General features: G+C 37.8%; 1 protein-coding gene across 3 annotated transcripts in view; it reads right to left on the reverse strand.

Annotated features, from left to right (window-relative positions):
• Window positions 1-26,133, reverse strand: part of gfra4a (GDNF family receptor alpha 4a) — a 298,064-nt gene that overhangs the window by 41,390 nt on the left and 230,541 nt on the right. For all 3 annotated transcript variants that reach the window (XM_087277289.1, XM_087277290.1, NM_001123058.2), the window contains 4 exon segments: window positions 19,160-19,438; window positions 18,785-18,865; window positions 9,620-9,965; window positions 4,696-4,805 (listed from right to left, as the gene is read on the reverse strand). In XM_087277289.1, the coding sequence (XP_087133415.1) occupies window positions 4,696-4,805; window positions 9,620-9,965; window positions 18,785-18,865; window positions 19,160-19,438 (816 nt within the window).

Below are 26,133 nucleotides of genomic sequence, written 5' to 3' on the forward strand. Positions count from 1 at the left end.
TCAAGGATACCTGCAGGTGCTAATGTTGGGTAACAGTTATTGTAGCTGTGTCCAGGAGTTGGCTTATGTCATTGTTTTGAGTCACTATATAAGGAATGTTGAGGATTAATGTATTGCATTTCTGCACATTATTTAAGAGTGGGGTACGAGCCAAATTGCCTTGAGAGTATTGCACGCTTGCACCTGATAAAAAATCCTTGTGGATTAGTCTGCTCACCTGATACCAAAGTGGTTTTCTTAGGCCCCGTTTACACTGCCAGATAAATGTGACTCAATTCCGATTTTTTTGCTCATATGTGAAACAGATCGGATCTGTTCTATGACCGTGTAAACAAATAAAAACGCATGCATTCGGATATTCAGAGATCGGTTTCAGGCCTCTGGAAATAAATCATATACAGATTGGATATGTGACAATGCGACTGTCATGTAAACAGGCAGATCGGATATATTGAGGCATTCCGTATTGTACATCACTAAACTTGCGACAATGTGGTGCTTCTCAGTGGTTCAATGACAGAAATAAGAGCGTGTGTGGAGATGCCGACGCGGTAAACAACATCAGAGGAAACACAGAGAAGGAAAGTGGTTAGTCGCCACAATTTGCTCCCACCAGACCTGAGATCTCTCTCAAAGTATTTTAAGTAAATTTCTTTGAATGGTGGAGGACATCATAAAGCATAAAAACCATGAGCGCAAGCTGCGATGACGGCCCTTCCCCACCTCCCCCTCAAAATTATTTTAAAGTTGGGCAAACTTAGTGTTGTAACTTTTGTTTTTTGTCGCTATTAATACACGCACTGCGGGCTACACAAAGAATATCTTTATTCTCTCCAACACCAGTGCGCATACAGGCAAAGGCTACATCTTCAACTACAAACGCACATCAGGGCCATACCATTACATAAACTGCATGGGGGTAAATCTGGACTAAACCATTCACTGCTTATACTACACTTCGCATATTTCGCAGGGCTAAAAGCAAGACAATTTCTTCCATCATGGCTAGTGTGGCACAAATGCTAGAACCTGCCTTTATGCATGTGCGACATTGTAAATTGTATGGCAAGTGTAAACGCATGAATTGGATATGGGTCACAATTAAAACAACGTGTAAACAGACAGGCAAACATATCAGATATAGTCAACAAATCGGGATAGGGTATCAAGACCTGACAGTGTAAACTGGGCCATAGTTAATTGTTTGATATCCCTTTTTGCGTAATTAATAAAGGTTATTTATACGAAAGTCTATCGTCTTTATTGTCTTTAACCCCTTTAACAAACTAGGTGTTACATTATTTTTTACCTTTTGTTTTTATGTTATCTGTTTTCTGGAACCGTTCTGCGCTGGTCTCGAACCCTGTTGTCACCATGAACTCTTCTCTGTTTCAAGTTTTCAAGTCGAGCTACTGGGCAAACTAGTAACAGCGGAAAAGCAGTCCACGTGATTCACGCTCTCCAGAAATGTATACTGGGGTACTTTTTCAAAATGACCCTGTGTTGTAACTCACAATATATTAACTAAATACTGATTTTAAGAAACTAATCCTGAACTAAAACACTATTTATTTACTGAATGAAAGTGTGAATTCAGCTAGCACAGCAGGAATAACAAGAATAATAAGCAGTGTGATGTGAAATCTAGCAGGATTTTATAAACTACCCAGCATACCATTGGCAGATTAAATTCAGGCAATCTTTAGCATACAACTAGCATTTAAGACTGTTTATATATACTTTTTAAGGGCCTTCAATTTCTCTAAATGGATTTATCAACTTTTAATACATTTTAAGACCCCGTGGACACCCTGTATTTAAACCAAGTTTATTAGATTTTCTGTTGCATCATGGGGAAAAAAGTTACAAAAGTTGGGGTGACACAATTTCAAAATGTACTCTTTTTTACTTCATTCATCCCCAAGGGAATATTTTTTTATTTCATTAAGGTAGCTTTTTAAAGGGTACTGTCTCCAGTGACAGATTATATAGCACATTTTTATTCCAAGAGTGAGTGCACCAAATACACACCTAATATTGCATACCTCTGACTTACAAGCTTAGTTCCCCCCAATGTTGATTTAATTGTACAGCAGAGAAGCTCAGTTCTACTTCTGGAGATCTGCCTTCCTGCAATGTTTAGCTCCAACCCTAATCTCTAAGTGTCTAAACCACCTAATTAAAATCTTCAGGAACATTAAATTATTGCAGAAAGGTTTGTTAAAGAAGGGTTGGCACCAAACTCAGCAGGAAGGATAGATCTTCAAGAACAGGATTGGTCACCTACAGGGAAAAAGGTACAAAAGCGGTCACTAGGGCAGTATTCTTTCAAAGGCTACATCTGATTCTCAAGATCAGCTTTCCTGCAGAGATTAGTTCCTACCTTAATCAAGCAGATGGATTTAATCATGACTGGGGCTAAAATCTGCAGGAAAGGAGACCTTGTGATTCAAAGTTGTGCGCCTGACCTTGAAAGGTATATGCTACAAGAGTACTAAAGAAAATATGGCCACACTTTATTTTGATGGTCCGTTTGTTGAATTTAAATTGCAACAAATTTTCATTAGATTATAAGAAGATTCGTAGGTAGGGGTTAGAGTTAGTGTACTTGCAAAGTTTCTTATAGTCAGTTAAAAGTCTGTTGAAGGAGCATATCAACAGATATTAACCCTCTACTGCACATTTTAATGGTACAGTACATGACAAAAATTATTCCACATGATTTTTTTTTTGCTTTTTTTGGAAACATTTTAATGTTAAAAGTTGTTTTTGGTTTGACCCCCAACCCCAAATATTTTTTGTTAAGTAACAATGGTACACAATCGCAAAGAAAATTCCTCACATATTCTATATTAAATATCATGAGTCAGTGATCAGAGAGCAGTAATAATTTACAAATCTTATTCAAATTGTAACAGAATCATTAATTAAATTGGGAAGAACAACTAGAGCATATACAGTGCTCAGCATAACTGAGTACACTGAGTACTGAGTATAGTACTCAGTGGTCATAGGTCATATATTTTGGTGCATTTGAACAAAACAGATTAATAATGCAATTAAATTAATACGAAATATTGGGAAAAAAATAACAAACTACAAAATTTAAACTAAATTTCATATATTCATTCAGTCATTTTCTTGTCGGCTTAGTCCCTTTATTAACCACAGCGGAATGAACCGCCAACTTATCCAGCACGTTTTTACGCAGCGGATGCCCTTCTAGCCGCAAGCCATCTCTGGAAAACATCCACACACACACATACACTACGAACAATTTAGCCTACCCAATTCACCTGTACCGCATATCTTTGGACTGTAGGGGAAACCGGAGAACCCGGAGGAAACCCATGCGAGCGCAGGGAGAACATGCAAACTCCACACAGAAACGCCAACTGAGCTGAGGTTCAAACCAGCGACCTTCTTGCTGTGAGGCGACAGCACTACCTACTGCGCCACTGCTTCGCCTATTTTATATATTGTTTTTATTTATGTTGAATTTACTCTTTTACATTTTTTGTTCAATATTTTTCTCTAACATATCAATTAGGGCGTATTAATTTTGGACCATTATCATAAATAATTTTGTTAAATTAGCCCTAGATCTAATATTAATTTGAATGAGAAATCTGCACACTGTATATAGTGGTTTGATACTGGTTTATATATTTGACCCCTATTTTGTGTGCTACCTGCTGTGTAAACTGATCACTTATAAATGTTAATCAGCGCTACTTTTTGAACTTCTGAAGATATTTTTTACACTTCTGCTCAAACTTTGTTCTCCTCACTGTCACTGCAGTCTATCTCAACTTTAATTCGCTCTTTACTTCCATAAAACAAGCTTACATCCATAATTCTTTTAGAAAATATGTAAAAAACTAAAATTAAATGAAAAATAATACAATATGTAATAATGATAATATGTGAAAATGCCCACATTTAATGTCAGTAAACACTTCTTGAAAAGTACCACTTATAGCACAATGTTAAGGCAATGAAAAGAAAAACTGAATTTCTGAACATGTACAATAAAATAAAAACTTCATAAAACCTTACAAAAAGCTTCTTCACAACTTCACAAATACACACATTTTTTGTACAGTTTATGTTACTTGAAATGAGGTTAATTAAGCAAATAATTTTAATTTCTTCTCATACCATGTGCTCCTGTCACCATGAGTCAGAAAAGGAAGTTCCACCTTCAAATGGTGTTAGGTAGTGACTCAAACACCTTATTGGATTTTTTTATTGATACTTTTTCTGACATTTTAATTGGTTCATCATTTGAAGAAATCTGTGCTTAGCACAAGCCTTAAGAAAACTTTCTGTTGCCTGAGGGCAAATCTATGCTGTAGAGGGTTAAGCAGACAGTCTACTAATAATCAAATGGACCATCAAAATAGTGTTATCAAAAATATATTTATTATAAACTTATAATGACAGTGGGTAAGCGAGTCACAAATTAATTCTGGGGTTGAATGACACTTTAAGATTAATCTTTCACTGTTCGCACCATATGCATAGTTGATCATTAAAAATAACCCTCAAGCTTATGTGTCACAGTGGTTTTCCATTTGTCAGAATTCCACCTATCAGTGCAAAACGTGATCAAATTGCAATGCCCACAATTCTAAGCTGTCTGACTTGTGTATGTGATAAGCCAGGTTGGACTACGTTGCCCAAAGTTCTCACCTATCAGGCCGGTGTATGCAATAAGGCAGGCTCCGTAATTTTCTTGCTGGCAGCCGCTGGCAGTGAGCTCGGAGGGTTGGCAGTCGTGCTGGAACTGAGCCCAGCGAGACCTGAGGGAACCACAACAGCACATCCATCATGTAGCCAGTCAGCAAACCCTCAGAAGCACAAATTCACTCAAACACTTGCTTGTATGCTACCTGCCACTATACATATAGATGGAGCTGCATATTCTGCTATTGTTTTGTCCTCTCTTTAGCTTTCCACCAATGCACTCCGGTCCACTCTTTATCATTTTCTCCCTTATCCCCCTTCATATACAGTCCTAATCCATTCGTTTTTCTTTAATTTTAAGCAGAGACATGACTGCAATACAGAGTTCTGGAGAACTGCCAGATACTCAGACAGAGGGGCAGCAACTGGTCTGGGTCATTTACATGCAGGTCACATTCAGCCAGTCTTTCTGGTCACCAATCAATCATTTAACCAAGTCAGTCTCAGAGGAATTACTCACATTCCCAGCTGATTCCTTATGTTAACTGGCTGTTGTGGCTGTAAGTGATCTCATCTTGTGTAATGTATTGTGTCAGCAGAGTGTTTGCTTGGCGTGTGTGGAGCATGATGGTTGACCGATAGCAGAGAGCGATGAAGGTCTTTGTGTTTGTGATGCGAAAAGAGAGAGGCTCAAAAATGACCACTCAAACTGCAGTGAGAGCCTCTCAGAGTGAACGCAGCTGGCATACACATGATAGGACTCAATGTGTCTAAATCTCTCAATTTGTCCATATTGAACAAATGAAGTGTGAGTAAGTACTTTTATTATTGTTTAGGGTGTGCAGTCTACTAGAAATCCAAGTTTAAAGGTGCCATAAAATGTGTTATTACATATTAATAATTCATGTTAAATTGTTTTCTGATTTTTAAATAAAAGATATGTGGCTTAGGAAAGTGCAGAAACTCACCAAAAACTGATTTACAAGTCTGTTTCCAAAATCTAGGAATTGGCCTTTATATGGAAGTGGATTTTGACCATACTTGAAAAAGTTGTGGATATTAATATTAATGCTCCATAGTTTGTGTCAATGCCTGACATTCACACACATGTCTGAAATACATGCATGCAAAATAGTAGAGATGTAAACCTACACTGGTCTCACAGTTCGGTAATAATTATCATGCCATCGATTTAGTTCAATATCTCAGAGCATCACGGTGCATTGATGATGCTTTCCATAAACAACTTTATATTTTGCTTCACAGCACAATAATTCTTCTATTAAAAAGTATAAATGAAGAGTTCAGATGCAAAACCCTCTGAATCCATCAGATCTCTTTTCTTGTAAATGAGCATTTTCTTTCAGGCTCCTCTGATTAGGTTCAGAAGATTCATTTTATATGTAATGATAAGGTTATTAGCTTGTAAATAAAAGAACTTTTTAAAATTTTTTTAAAATGTACTTTAGACAATTTTTTTAGTTTTTAACAAGGTAGATTTTCTTTTGCGTCAAAACCAGTGCCACACTTCTCATCCAATTCATTAAACTCCATCTTTTAAAATATAAATCAGGTGTGAAATAAAACAGTCTCCCTATAAAATACGCCAGTGTCAGTGTGCTGTTACATTGAAAACATGTGATTTGATTCGCGCCTTTTGATTGGTTCTCAAGACATAGAGGCCTTTGGTGTAAAGGCAAGTGGCGTTTAGAAGCTTTTGCCAACAAACCATTATTTCTGAATTGGCAGACGCTGCAGTTGTAGATGATTTGAAGCAAAACTATTTGTTAAACATGTACTACGTGCCTAAAGTATTCGCTCAATGTTATTAGCTAATTTTTGGCGGAAATGGCGATTTTTGCCTTTTGCATCTGAACGCTACAAATACATTTATATATTATTTGTGATACAATTTTGTTCTTTAATAAAAGCAATATACAGGTACATGCATAAAACAACATGAGCATTTATAGCAAATAAACACATGTAAATATCCCGCTCGCTTTATGAGCCTTGTACAGTGAATTCTTACACACTTACTATCGGTCACATGCTCAACAGATAGGGCTGCGATTGGCTTTAACGCTCTGGTACTGTTTATTGATGCAAGACACTGATAAACGGCAACGGCGATCAAAGCTGATCCATAATAGACATAGAGGAGAAAACTCGCTCTGCAGACACACGCTTCTTACAGAAGTAACACTGTAACAGTCAAGAGGAGAGGAAACGTTTTAACATTACCTCACGCCAAAAGGTAAAATCAGCCACAGTGAGAGAGAGTTGTAATGTGTTTTACAGTGTTTTAATTACTCGTGGTCTCTTCCCTCGCCATAATAAACTACCACAATTTAACTGGTTATGATCTATTACTGAACAGATGTAAACAAAAATATATAATTTTACAGTATATTTCCGACAGCTAATAATGGGTTAACAAGGAGGGTGGGACTAGACAATATATGGGAGAGCACATGACACAAAGAGACAACACAAGCCATGCACTCACATAAAACGAGACTAGAACATGCAGCCATGAGAGAACTCGTTAACCGCGTGTTCATGACAACACAAGTACGCAGTGCATGTAAACATACACCACGTGCCAAACACAACACCAACAGAAGACTGAATGCGTGACACGAGTACACGACGATTGAAAAGACTCACCGTGCACTCACACAAGCAGCGTGCATGTTTCATCCCAGCGCCGACCGGAACCGAAACCAACTAGACTAAGGCGCTGGGAATAAAAAACCATGCTGCAGACAGACGAACGTGAACATCCAGACGGGAGCGCGCAATTGCAAACACGCATAGACCTCACGCGCCCACATCAAGTGGGAACGCACAAAGTTCACAATTGGCGCTCATAACACGCACACAATGACAGAAACAGGACAAGACGGAAAAGACAGAGCTAGTGTCCGGACTCTGCCACCAAAACAAGAATTTACAAGACCAGAGAGGTAGAACCCTGACAACGCCTACAAAATAACCATATTTCAATTTTGTAAATCCTTTGTTAAAAGACAATTAGAGTAGCAGCGGGTTTATTTTAGCTAGAAGGAAAGCATGAGCAGTCTTTATGCACCGGAGTAACCTAGTTTGCTCTAGCATTGTATTGTACATCGAATAGAGGCTAAATTATAATTAAACCCGATAAAACCGACCAACAGAGATGTAATTAGAGTTGTATTTTGAGGTTTTTATGCATCTTAAAACAGATACAGGAAATAATATCAACCTCTGCATAAACAAATGAGTTTTACTGGTGTCCTTTCACTCCAGAATGTTTTACTGGTATCTTGTCAATCGAGAAAAATCACAAGAGCTGAGTGATCCATGATTAACTGATGCATAAATATGGATTAAAGACTTCTATTCAGCATTTGTTTGTTGCCTCAATACAAATATACACAGCAAATTTCACAATATGCACGCTAAACTAACTAACAGAATATAAACAGACCTTCTGCCTCTTAAATAATTTAACATCCTTAGATTCCACATTTTGCATTTTGACATGATGAGACTTTCTGGCCATGCACGGCTGAACTTCTTTCCAGAACTGCTTGCTCTTAAAAAGCCTATCCTATTTTTAAAATAAGAGTCCCACATAAATTGCAAGTTTAATATATACTTAAATAAACTTTCATATAAGGGAAAGTTATCATTACTGCAATTTTTTCTATGACACATTACAGACATTCAACCACTGCCTGGACGTGTATATTAATAATTCTGTGTGGATCACCAGAGTTTTTCATTGTGAGGATTTTACACTCCTCACAATGAATTTACATGTGATTGAGAAAAATAATGGCATTTGAGACTAACGGTATGTCATCTTCATGGAGCTCTTATTATTCAGCCAGGCCTACTGTAGGTGTGTTTACATTTTTATTATATGGCACTTTTAATTTTGTTTATAATTAGTTTTTAGTTGTTTTTTTGAGCACTGTATAAGCCAGGGGAGTCCAAACTCGGTCCTGGAGGGCATGTGTCCTGCAGATTTTAGCTCCAACTTGCCTTAACACGACTGCAAAGATGTTTCTAGAAAGCCTAGTAAGTACATGATTAGATAGCCCAGGTGTGTCTGATTGGGGTTGGATGTAAACTTTGCAGGACAACAACCCTCTAGGACTGAGTTTGGACACCCCTGGTATAAGCAAATTAAAAGGATTTCTGAAAGATCTTGTTACTGTACTTCCAAGATTCAGATTTGTCATCAGGGGAACAATATAAACGAATAAAATAGTTATTTTAAATTGTGGTCATATTTTTTCAAAATGACTGTATTTACTGCATTTTTGGACAAACAATAACGCAAAAAAATAACACTTTGTTAAGCATAAGAGACTTATTCACCCCACATTTTTAAACAGCAGCGTATTTGCCGTCAGCCAGAGAATCTTGTATTGCAAGTTAAAGTCATCATATTTATTAGCTAGCTGTCAGAATAACAACATCCAGTTTAAAGGCATTTGTAACTCTATCATTCCCTTGAGTGGAGTTGTTTGTTACTGCCAAAACAAAGCAAGAGCTTGCGCAAAGCATGTTTAACAAGGCAGTGGATTAGCAAAGCATTTAAACATGCATTTTAGTACTTGAATAAAGATTGTTCTGACCTTAAAAGAGCACTAAGTGCAATTTAGCAAGACAAGTCAAAGTGTATGATCTCTATCATAAGACATTTACAACAGTTTTTGTGTAATAAAATAAAGCTTATTTATCTAGTGCGAGTTTCACAGTTTTAAACACATTTATATATATATTTTTATGTTTAAAACTTTTTTTCATAGCAGGTCAAACTGACTTGGTGCACTTTTGTATTTTTGCTCGCTACAGAGAACAGAGCTTCAATCTTTAGGCTCTTCAAAAGAACTTGATTGTATTTATAGCAGTAGTTTTCACACACAATACCCACTTGCACACATAGTCGGCTTCACACGCTCGGAGCTGGACCAGGCAATTGGGTTTCTCCCTTTCCTCAAATGAGCACGCAGGCACAATGGTCTGGCGTCGGCGCTCTGCACACGCTGTGTCAGAGCACGGACAGAAGAGTAGCTCATGCGTGTAGTCGGGTGGCACTCGGTCAAAGAACTTTCTCAGTGCTTTGCTGCAGCGTGCGCGGTTGCAGGTCCCGGCTCGTGCTGATGGAGCAATGCATGCTGACACATACTCGGTGCGTAGCTTCTGACACGTCTCGTCAACGTTACAGGCCTTGGCGGCATCCAAACAACGATTCACTGTTGTCATGCCAACCTCAGACTCTGAAAAAAGAGAGAGACTTTTTTTATAATGGGATTAACATGTTAGTTACACTTCCTCCACTGAAGTACAAACATGTACATGATGTAGATGCTGCAGTCATACAGTTGCTGTCCAGTGCTGAAATAGAAGCCTGTTCTCTGGATATCTCAATGTATGCACTTACATACATGAACTCATATATATATATATATATATATATATATATATATATATATATATATATATATATATATATATATATATATATATATGTATGTATACATACACACACACACACACACTAATAAATATACTGGATACTGTGTGTAGAAAATAACTGCATAAACATGACACTTAAAAAAACAACACTAGATTTAGATCTATTTTATTGCAGACGGACATGAAACCTATTATCTGCAGAATATGTTTATCAATACTTTAATAATGGGTTCCATGTTAAAGAAAAAATACATTCTTGATGCTAATTTCTGTTCAGTACAAATTTCTAAAGATTAGACTAATATCAACAGGTGTAGTATATTCTGTTTTACATAAAATATGATTATTCTGACCTGAGCTAATATACTGAACCAACAAACATATTAAATATTTACATTAAAGTAATCTGAAGCTGCTTGGCATTTCATCGCCAATTTAAGATGGCCATTTCATTTCTAAATGGTCATTTCAACTTCAAATGTCTATTTCCATTTTGAAAAGTGGAGGGAACATGACTTTCCTTGCCCCAGTGGAAGCTGCGCCTGCATGCAAAATCTATACATTTAGTGTGAAGTAATGAGCCCAATGTGTACTGAGAAAAATGCACCACATCTGAGCCAATTACTAAACAATATCCATCAGGGCTTTCAGTCCAAAGGTTTGCTCATTTAGAGAGAAGAAAAAAACCCCATAGATGTTCTCATATGTACTTCTCTAATTTCTTTAGAGAGGGTTTAATTGTTTTTAATTATATTCATGTATACTAGAAGCCTCAAAAGAAAAGAACATATGGAGTGTTTTTCTTCACATATGGACTCAGCCTCAGACATCATGCTCACAGACTGTTGGCTGAACGTCTGATGCTTGAAGCACATAAAATGGGAAACCGTTCAGATGTATTGAAGTCACAAGTATTTTAAGAAAACGTGTGACACATTCTTGGAAACAAAGCCATGAAGACATCAAACTGGAAATTCATCATGTTAACTACTGTGTGAATGAGGGTTTCTTTGGATAAACACCTAGATTTTTAAAAGTTGGTCATTTCATGGCATAGAAATTACATATTGCTCTGGTATTATAGCCACGATAGTGCTATTTCAATTTTCATACCACTAAGCATGGTGCTGATCAAAATGTACTGTGGTTCATTGGTTCCTTTTCATTTCATAAGCCAATGAAAGCTGCGATGGAATCCAAACCCATCAGTATGAAGGTCTCAGATCACAGAAATCACTGTTTGTATTGTATAATTTTTATCAATGTGAATTTAGAGCAAAACCCTTATCTAATCCTAATTAATCTAATAAACCATTATGTTTTGAACATAATTTGCATTTTGCATATTTGCATTGGCTTTATATGTAACTAAGAAATGCTAATATTTAATTCCGTATTTGGTGTGAGCCCTGCATAAGATGTGGCACGACACAAGGGTGCTTCAGGTGTGTGACCCTTTAGGAGTCTTTAAAATCTCTGCGAGAGAGCAATCATACAGGTGCAGATACATCCTTACCAGCTCTGCTACTCGACTCTCCAATGCATTCATGGTGCTAACTTGGTGCAGATGTGTTGAATGTTATTCTCCTGACTTGACTCCGTTGATAAGGTACAAGCCAATCACATGTCAAATGTGTCAGTTCCAGAATACTCCCACCAATTGTTTAATTAGTACAGACCAATAGTAACTCAAAGGTGTTTAGGAGGCAAAATTAACTCCCCCAAAGGTTTACTCGAAACTAACTTTGTTTTGGCTGGATTTTATTTGAAATTATGCAATTTCAGTTCTTTCAAAGTATACAGGGGTCTTAACTTGTGTTGTGTTTTTTGATTTTTTAATTTCATTTGGACTTAAGGGGTCACCACTGATGACAGCAATACTGTAGCAAACAACACAATCGTCAATTTCCAATGAACAAAAGTCAAATCTTAACTTTTTCCAAGTTTGAGAGTCATTTTATGTGAATATATATCAGACGCAAATCCTGTATAATGCTATTTATAACAACTAATGTCATCCAATGCATCTTCTAATTATTAGGCTAAGGGAAGATGTACATATCGTCCCAGACTGATTTCTGCGACAGGCTAGTCCAGCTGTCAGAGAGGTGTGAGTTGTTGAGGTGCGCTCTTGCTCATTGTTCTAATGAGGGTTGAGGTTCACACTGAATGTCTCTTTCTCTCATGTCCTAATGAAGGTTTGAGCTGGTCTGCTTTAAGTGGATGCGAGTCTGGGTGGCCCGTGTGTGCTGCTAATGAATAGAGCATGAGTAAGAATAAAAGTTGAATGAATCTGGTCTCTATCACAGAGCAGGTCCCAGCTGAGACTGCCTGATGCTACTTCTTCATTTTTTATATCAGACTAATGTGGGCCGCAGAGAGCCTGCCAGCATTACACTGCCATAGAGCTCACTTTAACTCTCCTTTCTCTCTTTCTCTCCTTTCTCTCTTTCTCTCTCTCTCTCTCTCTCTCTCACTCTCGTTCATGAGCCATGGACTTTAACCACTAGCCTCCACATAGTCATCTTTTTTCTCACCTCCTCTACATCTATTAGTATGCCCTACTTTTTTTTCATCCATTATGGTCTGTATTCATGTCTTTCTTTGCTACCTTTTTGTTTTTTTCCTTCATTCTTCCTTCCTGTTTTTCCTTCCTTCCTTCTCACATGTTTCCTATTATTCTTTTCATAATTTATTTTCCCTCATTTTATTTGCATCCTTCCATTCCCCCCTCTGTGATTACTTTCCATTGTGTCTTTTCCTTTTGCCCCCTTTCCTCTTTTGCCCTGTCTTCTATCCTGGTCTCGAATTTTTTGACCTTACTCTAGTGCTTATCATTATCATTCCTTTCTTTCTACACTACATTCATTTCTCCATCTTTTTATACCTCATTGAATGCTTTGAATTGTTAGCATTGCATGCCTCCACTCCTTTTCACTCATTTCCCACTTTCTATTCTTCCTTTGTCTTTCGTCCATTTCTTCCTCTTTTTCCTTTCCGTATTGCTCTCTTACTTTGTTAATTTTTATTTTGAAAAAAGCAAAAATGGTGTAACTGTAGTGCTGTGCGTGAGCACAATTGTCTCACATCAAGAAGGTCGTTGTTTCGAGTCCTGGCTGGGTCAGTTGGATTTCTTTGTAAAGTTTGCATGTTTTCTCAGTGTTGGCGTGGGTTTGCTCTGGGTGCTCCGGTTGCCTCCAGTCCAAAGACATGTATTTTAGAGAGAATTGAATAAACTAAATTGTTCGTAGTGTATGTGTGTGAATGCAAGAGTGTGTGGGTGTTTCCCAGTGTTGGGTTGCAGCTGGAAGGGCATGCGCTGCGTAAAACATATGCTAGATAAGTTGGTGTTCCCCTTCGGATGGGAAACTTTAATGTTATGTGGAAAACCTTCCACTTATGGGTTTTCGTCAGAAACCAATCATCTGAAAGAGTATAAAATCAGGCCAATGAAATGCCAAATGAAATGGCAACGTCAGCATGCACAGCTGGCGTCAATGACAATCAGTCAAGTATATAAGACGCGGCTAGTGCATTGCTCGACATCATTTTCGCTTTCAGAGCCTTTCACTAGCTTCTGAGAGAGTCTTTGAGGGTTCTCCTACCTGAGTTTACAGACAGAGATCGAGAAGCAGCTTCTCCCGGTCCAGAGCGCGTATACGTAGTGGCAGACGGTTGAGCTGGGTTTTCTCCCTTGCCTGGCGTTTTTTGGGTCCGGTCCTCCAAGAGCGGTTTGTATATAGGGAAAAAGATTCCTAAAAGAGCAACACGGTTTTGCAGCGCGTCTTTTTCAAGACGTTGCTCCGACCGTGCGTTTCTGGATGCGGTGGTTTCCTATCCCCGGATGATGGGCACGAGCACTACGTTTCATGTCTGGGGGTCCAGCATGCTAATTCTGGGCTCGCGGGCAGTGCATGCCATCTCTTTGATGTCATGTCTGCTGCGAAGTTAAGATCGCGGTGCGGTTGGCACTCGGGCAGATCTGAGGATTTCAGTGGGAGTAAATCCGCCGCCTTCGGGCTGCAGACCTCTCGCTCCTCCACGCGCTCCATCCAAGCTTCAGGTGAGAGTAGCGCTCCCTATTCGGATAGTCGCTCTCTCACTTGATGACACCAATGATCAGATGTCCATTGCTGCATCGGAGGATGGGCTGTCATTGTCTGATGAGGATGCGAACCCGCTTGCTCCCTCCCTCCCTCCCTACGGGGTGGAGAGCATGGCGTTGGCATCTAAAAAGCAGGCATGATGGCCGTGCTTTCCCGGGCTGCTTCGGCCGTGGGCCTGGTGATGGTTTATCCCCCAGCCCCACGACCGGACCGACTAGATGGGTGTTATGTGGAGGATTCAAGGCCTTCCTTCCTCTTCTTCCCGGACGTGCACAGTAAGCTCACGCAGTTTTGAGGGCACTTTTTTTTCTGCCCGATCTGCGTGCGCTTCCATCCTCACCATCCTTGGAGGGTGGGCTGTCAATGTCTGAGGATTCGAACCCGCTCCTCCCTCCGGGTTGATGAGCGCGGTATCGAATCTAGAAGCAGATTTTGTAGCCGTGCTTCCCCGGACCGACTAGAGGGGTGTAAAAACCTTTCTTCCTGGATGCGCACAGTTGGCTTACGCAGTGTTCTGCGTGCGCCTCCACCCTCACCTTGCATGCTATGGCCACCTACCAGCGCTACCAAGCGCAGGCGCTGGCCCAGCTGCGGCGAGGATGATTCCAACCCAGGACTTGGCATGAGCTCCGCACCCTGGGAAGGACGATGACCACTTTAGTGTCCAGGAACGCCACCTCAGGCTAAATCTGGTCATGTGTGTAATGTTGACAAAGTTTGCTTTCTTAACTCACCCATATCCCAGGCTGACCTGTTCGGCGACACCGTCAGTGAACTCGCCCAGGAGTTCACGCCGGTGATGGAGCAGTAGGAGGCGATGGGTTATAATCAATCGGCGGGATCGTAAGACCACTCCGTCCCACCAAGCCATCCACATCCACTGATTTTCGCAGAGGGTGCTCGTCTGTAGCTTTTGCTCAGCCGCCCCACCTGTGCCTCCGGCCAAGCAGCTGCGCCGAGCATCACACAGGCAATCAGCGCCCTCCGCCCCAGGGTGGTAAACGGACCGCGAAGCATCCCTGAGACGGGCCATCCAGAGAGAAGGGAATTTGCTCTTTCCCCACTGGAGGGTGGGGCTTTTCATTTAACGGCGAAAAAAAAAAAAAAACGCCATCAAATCTTCAAAGAGCTTTTTCCTCTTTCCTCGGATGTGACAGCCTAAACACTGCCAGTTTGGCAGTGCTTTCCAGCTTGCAGGATCAGTGCATTTCGCCAATGGCTTACAGAGTGCAAGAGAACCGTCTCCTTTGTTTCCCTCTCGCAGCCCCTCCTCCGGAGTTTGGGTGCGAGACCAGAGCGAATCTCTCGCCTCTCGCTCTCCCGCGGGACCCCAGCGCTCCCCGGGCGAGCCCACCCACTCCACGCTGCCTCACCGATGGCATGTCAGCAATCGTGCGGGTTCACTTGCGGGGGCTCTGCCTGCCTGGTTAGCGCGGGCCAGCCTGTCGCAATGGCTCATCCGTTCGATCAGACTCGGCTATGAGATACAGAACGCGAAACGGCTTCCCAAGTTCACGGGCGTGTATTTCACCAGGCCCAGTCCTGCGTCCGCCCCTGTCTTGCGAGTGGATGCTATGTACCTTCGCCACAACGATTGTCCCTTAGCTGTTGAGCGTGAAAGTCTCCTCAGCTCAAAAGGATGTCGAGCATTGCACTAGCCGCGTCTTATGTACTTGACTGATTGTCATTGACGCCAGCTGTGCATGCTGACGCTGCAAATTCATTTAGCATTTCATTGGCCCAATTTTATATTCTTTCAGATGATTGGTTTCTGATGAAAACCCATAAGTGGAAGGTTTTCCACATAGCTTTTCCGTTCCCCCCCTTGGGGAACGAGGGTTACTTTAGTAACCGTAGCGTTCTTCCCTGGTTCTTCCTGATAGTCACATGACCTTCACTCATTTTTAATTGAAAAACTATTTCAACATTACAGCATTCATACAATGATTTATTGTTTATTCCCCTATTCAATATACAGTATATATACGCTACGCATAAATACATTATAAATATATGTTGCAAAATACAAATAAAACTATATTTAATAGTCATTTCTTTATAAAGAACTTTATAAAGATTTTCATGGTAATGTTTACTTTCACTGTCTCATTTAGGGAAACACTTAAGATAAAGTTATATCTCAGAATTTTAATAATAAATTTATATAAACGGCGCGCTTTCCACCTCCAGTCGCAATGACTTCTGAGACTTCAAGCAAGTTTTGCACTCAAGTCTGCATTGATGTGTCCTTGATATCAAGAACACATCCAGAAACTTTGATGCATCCTTCGCTCGTGAGTTTTGGAACTGAACTTTGGAAGTTGATAATGACATCACACAAAGAGCAAGATTTATGCAAGCATTTATGCAAGTCATTTTTTTGTTAAATGCTGAAAAAAATCTTACTCTCCTTTTCTCCCTTTCTTTTATCTTCATTAATACAATAGCTTGATTGCTTGCTTGCTTTCTTTCTTTTCTCACAGTGTGTCAAATTATTAAAAAAGAATTGATTTTGATTTTCTTAAGCCTACCAATAATTTTGAAGAGTTTATAAACATATGTAGCCTTACAATGTATTATGTTTGGAAGAAGAAAATAGTTAGTTTTTTTGGGTTGGTGTAGAGTTGATTTAGAGCTTTTGTACTCTACTGTATATGCTTGACCTTTGAAAAGATAGAAAATATCTTTTTTAATTATGTTTTCAATGTTGTTTTAAACAAATAAAGAGATTTGGGACTTTCTCTTTATTTCTCATTAATAACGAAATATGAAAATAAAGGCTGAAGCTTTCCTCCCTTTATGTTTATTTAAGATCTTTCTTTTCTCCTTTCCATATACAGTATATGTTCATATTTTTCTCTACTTCTTTCATCCTTCCATCCCAACTTGCTTCTTTCCTCTCTTCCTTCTTTCACATTCAAGGGATATTTCAGCTCAGTCTGTTTTGGCGAGATGACTTTCTCATCCATCATTAAAGGATTTTGCAAGCTTCTGATCAATACTGAGCCAATATTCTGGACTCTGGTGCTCATTATATTGCAGATTTTAGATGTAAGTACATCAGAGATTGCTGTAACTAAATCAAACTATTATTAGAGCCTTTCTGTTCTCTCTCTCACACACACACACACACACACACACACACACACACACACACACACACACACACACACACACACACACACCTATACATATAATAGACCATTTTAATGTGGCATTGTTACTGGCCCATAAACATGTCCTTCTTGTTGTCAATCTGTTTCACAATTGTAACAAGAGGCAATTTAGTCTTAGCTTAATATTAAAACAGCAGCCATAACAGTTTTTATCAATATGTGGACATTTTAGGATTCTTGAAAGCTTTGGAAGTTAAAAAAGTAATACTGGAAATAGGTTAGAACCATTGTTATTGTTTACATCCCTCAAAATGTTTATATATATATATATATATATATATATATATATATATATATATATATATATATATAATTTTTTTTTCAAGGCTAGTTTTATTTAGTATAGTACATTCAAAAAAGACGCATGCCACGTGACAAATATAATAGGAAATTGATATAATAAAAATAAAAACACATACATACAGAGAAAATAAAAATTCTAAAGTACATATTTGTATAAGTGAGCCTTTTAATGTGACTGCCAGTACTTTCTGTTACAAGGTCATTAAGATAAAAAAAATATATTTAATTAACTACTCATTTTTTTTTACTGTTTCTTTATCTTTTTGTTGTTATTATGCGAGGCAGCCTGTTAAACACTCGCAGTGTTTGAGTTTAGAGCAGCCATCATTAAAAGTCATGCATGAATGACCGACATTACTTTCATTACTTTGAAGAAATCGTTCTCCGTCCTATCCCCAAGTGTTTAAATGTTATTTTATGTGTGTCTGCCAGGACTCAAGTGTGCCTGTGAGTGTGTATGTGCACTAGAGAGATGATGAGTAAATGGATCATTATGTGCTGCCCTCGGGGTCCATAAAATTCCGCTCATGCCTTAAGCACCCCATAAACTGAGGCTGACAGACTGACAGCTTTAGTGGTGTGGCTCCTTCACAAATAAGTTTCTAAACTTGGTACACTGCTATTTTGAGTCAATGTAATGAGATGGGAGAGAGATGAGAGAGCCAGGAGCGAAAAGCCTTGATTACAAAAGAAACATCCGACAGTTTAGTCGTCTTTGCTGGGTCCAACCAGAAAATCTCTGGCCCACAATGAAATGTTTGTTCTGCTCTTGACAGGTCCCTAATGCATGCCTTGTATCGTAGGAAATGCAGTTTATCGTCAGCCGTGCCGATGAACTCAACTATGCTATAGCCAAGTACATTAAACAAAGCGCTCATGTTTTGCTGTTGTAAGCTATTAAGCTCTGCCCTATTAATAACTCTTCACTGCTAATGCTTGGCACAGAAGTGACAAAACACATCGTGATCAGTTCCAAATATCTGTTCCAACATCATAGCACATAATCGGCATAGTGTGTCTGTGCAAATCACTGACCTGCAGCAATGGAGGCCAGGCGAACATAATCAAAACCCCGCTCAACAGGCTCGTAGGGGTAATTCTCCACCAAGCTCAGCCCTGTAAACACACACACACACACACACAAACAAGGATTTGGTGGCTATGGTAACAGAGTATTTTGCGTGCGTATGTGAATTAATGAGACTGTCTCAGGTAAAAGTTCAGTTTGAAGTAATGCTTCTATAATGCTAAACTGGTTAGCGTATTAAAACACAGCGACTAATTAGCATCCATTGAAGTGGTTCCCGGGGACCGTGTGGGTGTGGGTATTAGAACTTGTAATTGCATCATTTTGTGAGCGAGTGCTTTGTATGTGACAAAAGGAAATGATGAATATGGATTGGCTCTCACCGTGCAGTATGGATTGCTTGAGGCTCCAGTAAATACTAAGACAGTTCTTCTCTCTCTTCATACCCCGTTTGCATTGGCATCTGTGTAGGGGACTGGACATGAGGGCTGTAACGGCGTTCTCGCAGTGGTTTCGTGCTCCTGGACCCAGCTTGACGCTTCCTCCGCCTGCAACGCACTGCCGCAGGGTTCTCAAACGCGGGCTGCACGCTTCATCGCTGGAGCATGAATCCCCCGCAGTCAGACAATCCCATCGGCCCCCAGACACCAGCCGCGGCACCCCTGCAATTTTCAGAACAATTTGATCTGTCAGGAACACTATACAATAAGGTCACACTATGGTATTTAATGTTAGCTAATGCACAGCCACTTGTTATTGCAAAATAATCCCTTGCATTACCCAGATGGTTTGAAGCATATTATTACATTTATTACCAAATAGTCTTGGAGAGTAGATGCTGTATATAAAATTAGGAAACATTTGGTAACACTTTTTCTACATGCTGTATTCTAACTTTATAATTAAGTGCCAACCAGCAGTCATTCCAGTATTAGTATACCGTCCGCTTAAAAGAATAGTTCACCCTAAATTTAAAATTCTGGCATCATCACTCACTCTTTACTTGTTCCAAACCAGTTGAGTTTCTTACATCTGCCGAACACAAAAGAAGATACTTTTAGGAAAGCTAAAAATAATTTAACCATTGAATTCTTGAGTGGTTTGTTCCACTATATTTGTCAATGGTTCTTAAAAAAATTATTATTTTGTGTTTCACAGAATAAAGTGCTAAGAAAGTCACTGTGCTGAAATTTGTTGTGTTTTGTATCTCCAAAGAATGTAAAATACAGCTCTATGAATAATTATTTAATGCAAATTATGACCTTTTCAATGATATTATTGACTAAATCAATGCACCAAAATTATTTTTAAAAGACTTTAAAATAATAATAATAAAAACAATAATTAATATTAGAGTGATTCCTGAAGACTCATGTGACTGAAAACTGAAGTAATGAAGCTCAAAATTAATCTTTAAAATTCACTGGAATAAACTATTAAATTAAATTTTGAACATTTATTTTATAGTGCAATAATATTTCTCAATTTTACAATTTGTTCTGTATTTTTGATTAAATAAATGTAGCCTTGGTGAGCAGGAGAGTCTTATTTAAAAACCCCAAACCTTTGACTAGTAGTGTAAGACAGGTAAACATATGTGAAAGTGATTGCAAGAGTAAAATACTTTTAGAAACTTAAAAATGCAAATGCAAACAAACCGGTGCAAATTTTAACTACACATTAAAATGAAAAAATTATGTTTGCTGTTTGTTTATACTACTCATTTAAAATGAGCTGAAACAACACAATTCTTGAGGTTTTATGTTCAACCCATTTAAATTTGTTAAGTTCTTTCACATTTTTTTTATGTTGCTCCAACACAAATCCACAAAACCCCAAAATTGTTTACAATGTATTCGGTGTTCATCTGGTGAGTAAATTATGCTGGTACATTTTTTAATGAACTATTACTTTAACATCGCATTGTGCCAAAAATATACAGCATGTGTTGTTAAAATGATCTGATGCTTAGCAAACAATCAACAGCCAATTGTGATATTCACATTCGGGACAGTCATGAAATTATTATTGACTACATTCAAGTTGTACTGTATATAAAAGATGTACTGTAAAACTAGCACCGGCGTGAAGTACAGACAGTTTCATCTTTACAGTCCAAGCAAAGTTACATCTGGAAAAACTCGCCCTGTATTGTGTATTACAAGAATGCGCAATGTTAAGAGTGGTTATGTAAACCAGTCGCGTGCTGTTTATGTCCAATCAATGACACTGACACAGCAAATATGCAAATAAGAGCCCAGGATTTCAGCTCATGAATAGTCAAGATTAATTAGTATGAGCGGTGTGAAACGTGCAACCAGACAACTCGGGAATCCCATTAGCAGGGTGTAAAAGGACTACTGCAGATAGAAAACTACCGTAGTGCAGATTGAAAACCCTCCAAGGCTCATTTTAAATCCTAATCCTAAAGAAAAAACCATAAGCTTCACATGTTAAAAAATTAACAGTAGTTTTGGAACATTTTCATGTGAAACAAATACAGACGTGTGGAAATGTGAATGTGATTACATTGCTTTTTGTTTGATAATGTCTCAAAACCACCAAGGCTTACAAAATATGTATTTTCAAATATTTTATACATAAGTTAAAGTCAGAATTATTAGCCCCCCTTTTATTTGATTTTATGTTTTTAATATTTCCCAAATGATAATTAACAGAGCAAGGAAATTTTTTATAGTGTGTCTGATAATATTTTCTCTTCTGGAGAAAGTCTTATTTGTTGTATTTCGGCTAGATTAAAAGCAGTTTTTTTTCATTTTAAGGACAAAAATATTAGCCCCTTTAAGCTATATTTTTTCTCGATAGTCTACAGAACAAACCATCGTTATAGAATAACTTGCCTAATTACCCTCACCTGCATAGTTAACCTAATTAACCTAGTTCAGCCTTTAAATGTCACTTTAAGTTGTATAGAAGTGTCTTGAAAAATATCTAGTAAAATATTATTTACTGTCATCATGGCAAAGATAAAATAAATCAGTTATTAGAAATGAGTTAATAAAACTATTATGTTTATGTGTTAAAAAAAATATTCTCTCTGTTAAACAGAAAATGGGGAAAAAATAGGGCTAATAATCTGACTTCAACTGTATGTAATCACAAAAAAATTCATAAATGTTACACTTGTGTGTTTTTCTTTAAGGGTGCAGAAACCGACTCCCAGGTTATCTCAACCTGAGTTAGTGTAGCATTGTCTGAAGAGCAGAGCCTGAGGTTGGTTTGACAGTTGTCTGAATTCCATTAATGTGATGTGTTGCTTTATTTAAGGAGCAATGTCTGTGCACTTCAGCAGACTGATGGTCTCTTTAATTGTTTTAGTATATGCAGATGTACTTTTAATTAGCATTTAACAGCAGTAAAATATAAAGGAACTGAGTTTTTAAGCGACAGAAACTTTTCTTAATTAAGTCTCTATTGTACAATTAAGTGTTTGCTTTACAGGTCCATTCAGGAAAAAACCTGATAGCAGTTCACAATATATAACACTAGAGCCTTTAAGTAGCTTGCAATGCATGATGTGTTCATCTAATCACCTACACTTATAGGCATAATGATTAATTAAAATTAAACTGCAAACACAATCTCGGCTGTAAAGAAAAGAGTACTGAAAAATCACACAAGTAAAACTACCATTAGTTAATCAAAAATGCAGTGCGAGTTAAAGTATCTGTTGTACATATTACACAAAGTATGAGTAAAAAGTAGCCCTTTTAAAAGTACTCAAGAGTAGTGAGTATTACGCTGTGAAGGCTGATGCGTTTAAATGTAATTTGTCCATTTGTGTGAAAGCAACATTCAGTACTGCAGTTAGTTATTGTTTAAGGCCATTTCGGTCATCACACAGTAAACATTCATCAACTTTTCATCAGTGATATGCAGTCTAAATAGTCTCTGGGTCATTGCTGTAAAGTATCTTCATTGACAATTTAATGCTTAAAAACAGTTTACTGCAAATCTTAAAGTGGTTCAGTATGATGCGATTTAATATCAATGTGCGATTGGGTTGGACTAGAATTGCAAGACTGAATTTTCTAATCCCTATAGACAAGAAAAAATAAAGTAGTGACTGCAGGTTGAAGGAGTGGAGTAAAAGTACCGACTGAAGGAATGGAGTGGAGTGAAGTCGAGTAAATGACTTACTTAGTAAATTACAGTTCCTAAGAAAAACTACTTAATTACAGTAATTTGAGTATTTGTAATTTGTTACTTTACACCATAAGATCTTGGTCACATCTTGGTCCACCGCTGTGTGATTAGTAATGTCCTCCAAAGGCCAGAGGGCACTCTTAGATGGAAACTACAAATATCCATGAAGAAGAAAACCATGATATTCCTTCATTGTTACATTACAAAAAGAAGATTTAACAGCTTTCATTGGTTTAGGGCTGCAACTAACCATTATTTTAATAATCTATTAATCTGTCGATTATTTCTTCTATTGATCGATTTATCGGATAAAAAAACCCAAGAAAATCATTCATTTCCAACCCTTTATTGAAAAAAGCTCACCCATGACCTGTTATAATAATAATAAAATAAAATTAACTAAGTAGTTTTGTCCTGTTTTCAATCCAAATATCTAAAAATATCTTAAATCAAGATGAAAAAAACCAGCAAAAAAACAAGCAAAATTATTTGCCAGTGCGGTAAGAAAAACAATCTTAATAAGATATAATCTCTCTAAAAGAAAGAAAGAAAGAAAGAAAAAAGGAAGAAAGTGCAGCTATACATGACAACAACAGATGGAACAATGAATGACCAAAAAAGACGAGTGAATAAAAACTTTAGTCTTGCAAAGTGCAAAGTAACTCTACCACCGCCACTTTACCTTCTGTTATTAACCTTTTTGCTAGTGGGTTTAAAATATTCTGGAACCAGGAGTGATTTTTTGGGCGACCATTCACCCTGAACGTTTCCGTGGCGATGCGCCATGTTTGTCACGTGACACACCGCAGCCACAATAGCCCTGTATGACAGATGTATCTCGTTAATTTAGTTTTTTTCCCCCGTTTTATTGCAACATTCACATGTTTGCTTATGTCATCAGCGACTGGATATTAAAATTCACATAAACTTGTAAGTGATCGTGATCTATAACGTGAGATGGGCGTCGCCATGTTTACTTGCGGCCGCACGCTTGCCTCAATAAAAGTAGGACACGCAGGATTCAGCAGGTAAATTTATAAGCTACTCCCCAAAAACATGCCAGTAAGTAGCTGGTGAACTTAGAGAAGAATAGATTCAACTTTATTGTTACTTTCACTATGTGTATCTGATATGAATAAAACACATCGGCAAAGTATATTTGAATGGATTGTTAGACCTCCTTGTGCATTAGGTGGCTAAAATGCTGCATAATTGTGATAATATTACATGTCTTTCTCTGGCTGGTCGCCAGCCAACCTACCAAAGCTTAGTTTGATTTTTTTTCAGTCTCTACTCTGAAGGTAAATGTTTACGTTAACTTGTCATGCTTGTCACTCTGGATAACGAGTAAAACACCAGCACCAGGAACTTTACGGTCCTCCCTTCAAAATAGAACAAAAGTAGGATTCTGTAGTGATTTACCCTAAACTCCCTTCCTCCTCATCCCTGTCTTTGAGATGCTGAACTCTGTATCAGTGATATTACATACACATTGAATACGTTTCTCCAGTTTTAGTTTACAGAGCAGTTTTACTATGAGGACACCAAACATGTTTGAGAGAAACCAAACAGAGCACATACAGTTTCCTAAAAGAGATAAAGAGGTACCGTGATTTATATACACAGATGAGCACCATACAGTCATTATTATATATAGTGTTGCTATTGGTGACGGTCATTAGGGAGTAACAGATCACAAATTTTACGGCTAACCAATCAGGATCAAGCAATTTTGTTTTAGAGTCATATAAGTTTTGTTAACACCGGTTAATAAAAACACTATTAGTTCATTATCTCAGGTGCATTAACAGGATAGTAGACCTGAAAATTATAAAAAAATAATTTATTTTTGCTCGTGGATTTAAACCTCCATGAGTTGATTTTTTATTTTTTTTTCTGTTGAACACAAACAAAGATATTTTGAAAATGCTGGTTGCTGGAACTCTTAAGCTGTGTCTCATTTCAGAAGCTGCATCCTCCGAAGGTTGCATTAGAAGGGTGCTGCATCATCGCAGCGCGAGGAAGGCTGTCTCATTTCAAAAAAATTTAAAGGCTCCTTCAAATGCAGCCTCAAAATGCGTTCTTCATTTCTCAAGTAACCCCATGATTCATTGTGCACTGATAACAGCAGAGCGTTTATAAAAGAATACTCTAGATTAAATGTATGAATTAGGTTTTATTTTACTTGAACATCTAAACACATGTTAAAAACAATCACAAATGACCACATTTTTATGTGTACATTTATGGATCAAAGGAAATATATTTCTAGTTTTTGTAAACCTTCCTTCACCTTCAGATAATTTAAAATAAATTTTAAAATTACTTTGAAAAAAAAAAGCAATTACAAGTTTTATTACCACTTAACAGCAGCTGTTATGGTTGTTAGGTGACGAGATCTGTCCTCTGTAGTCCAGATCGTCTCATTTCAAATGCTCATTTCATCCTGTGTGAACTTCTAAGGACTCACCTTTGAAGTCTGCATCCTTCAGAGGACGCAGCCTCAAATGAGACAGTTAATGACTCCTATAGTAGGGAAAAACAAAATGGAAGTCAATGGGTGCCAGCAATCAGCGATTTTCGAAATATGTTCGTGGAAATATGTCATTGAAGTAATAGAATATGTAGCAGAAGAAAGAAACTGAGATATGTTTGGAACAAATGAATGATGAGTAAATTATGACAGAATTAGTTTTATTAACATGAACCATTGATTTTAATAGTGTATTAAATTTTAAATTAGAATAACAACAATAAAAGCTTTAGGAATGTTTTACATTGTTACCTACTTTAATGTAGCTAAATGTAGTTTTAACAAAATTAAACATAAGTCTTCTTTACAAAGCCGATTTACAATAATCCTAAAGTGGGTCTGTGTCTGCTTGGAATTCAGTGTAAAGACTGAATGCACATTAAACGGTAGGGCTGCACAATATATAAATGTGCGCATATGTAATAGTCAATAGTAAGATTTGTTAAAAATTTTGTAAAAATTAGTTTTGTCTCATTATTGTGAACCCAATCCTGTGTCTCATCTCATGGAGTAAGCGTCATACTTGTTGATATTTATTAAAATAAAAAAGTGCCATTAACATTTAAAAATCATAGTAAAAGATTAAAAAATAAATAAATTATTTTTTTATTCATATTACTTGATACTGTTATATTATTTAAATAATAGTAACATAAT

Source organism: Danio rerio, chromosome 13 (assembly GCF_052040795.2).
Source record: "Danio rerio strain M-AB ecotype USA chromosome 13, GRCz13ab, whole genome shotgun sequence".
NCBI classification, from domain to species: domain Eukaryota; kingdom Metazoa; phylum Chordata; class Actinopteri; order Cypriniformes; family Danionidae; genus Danio; species Danio rerio.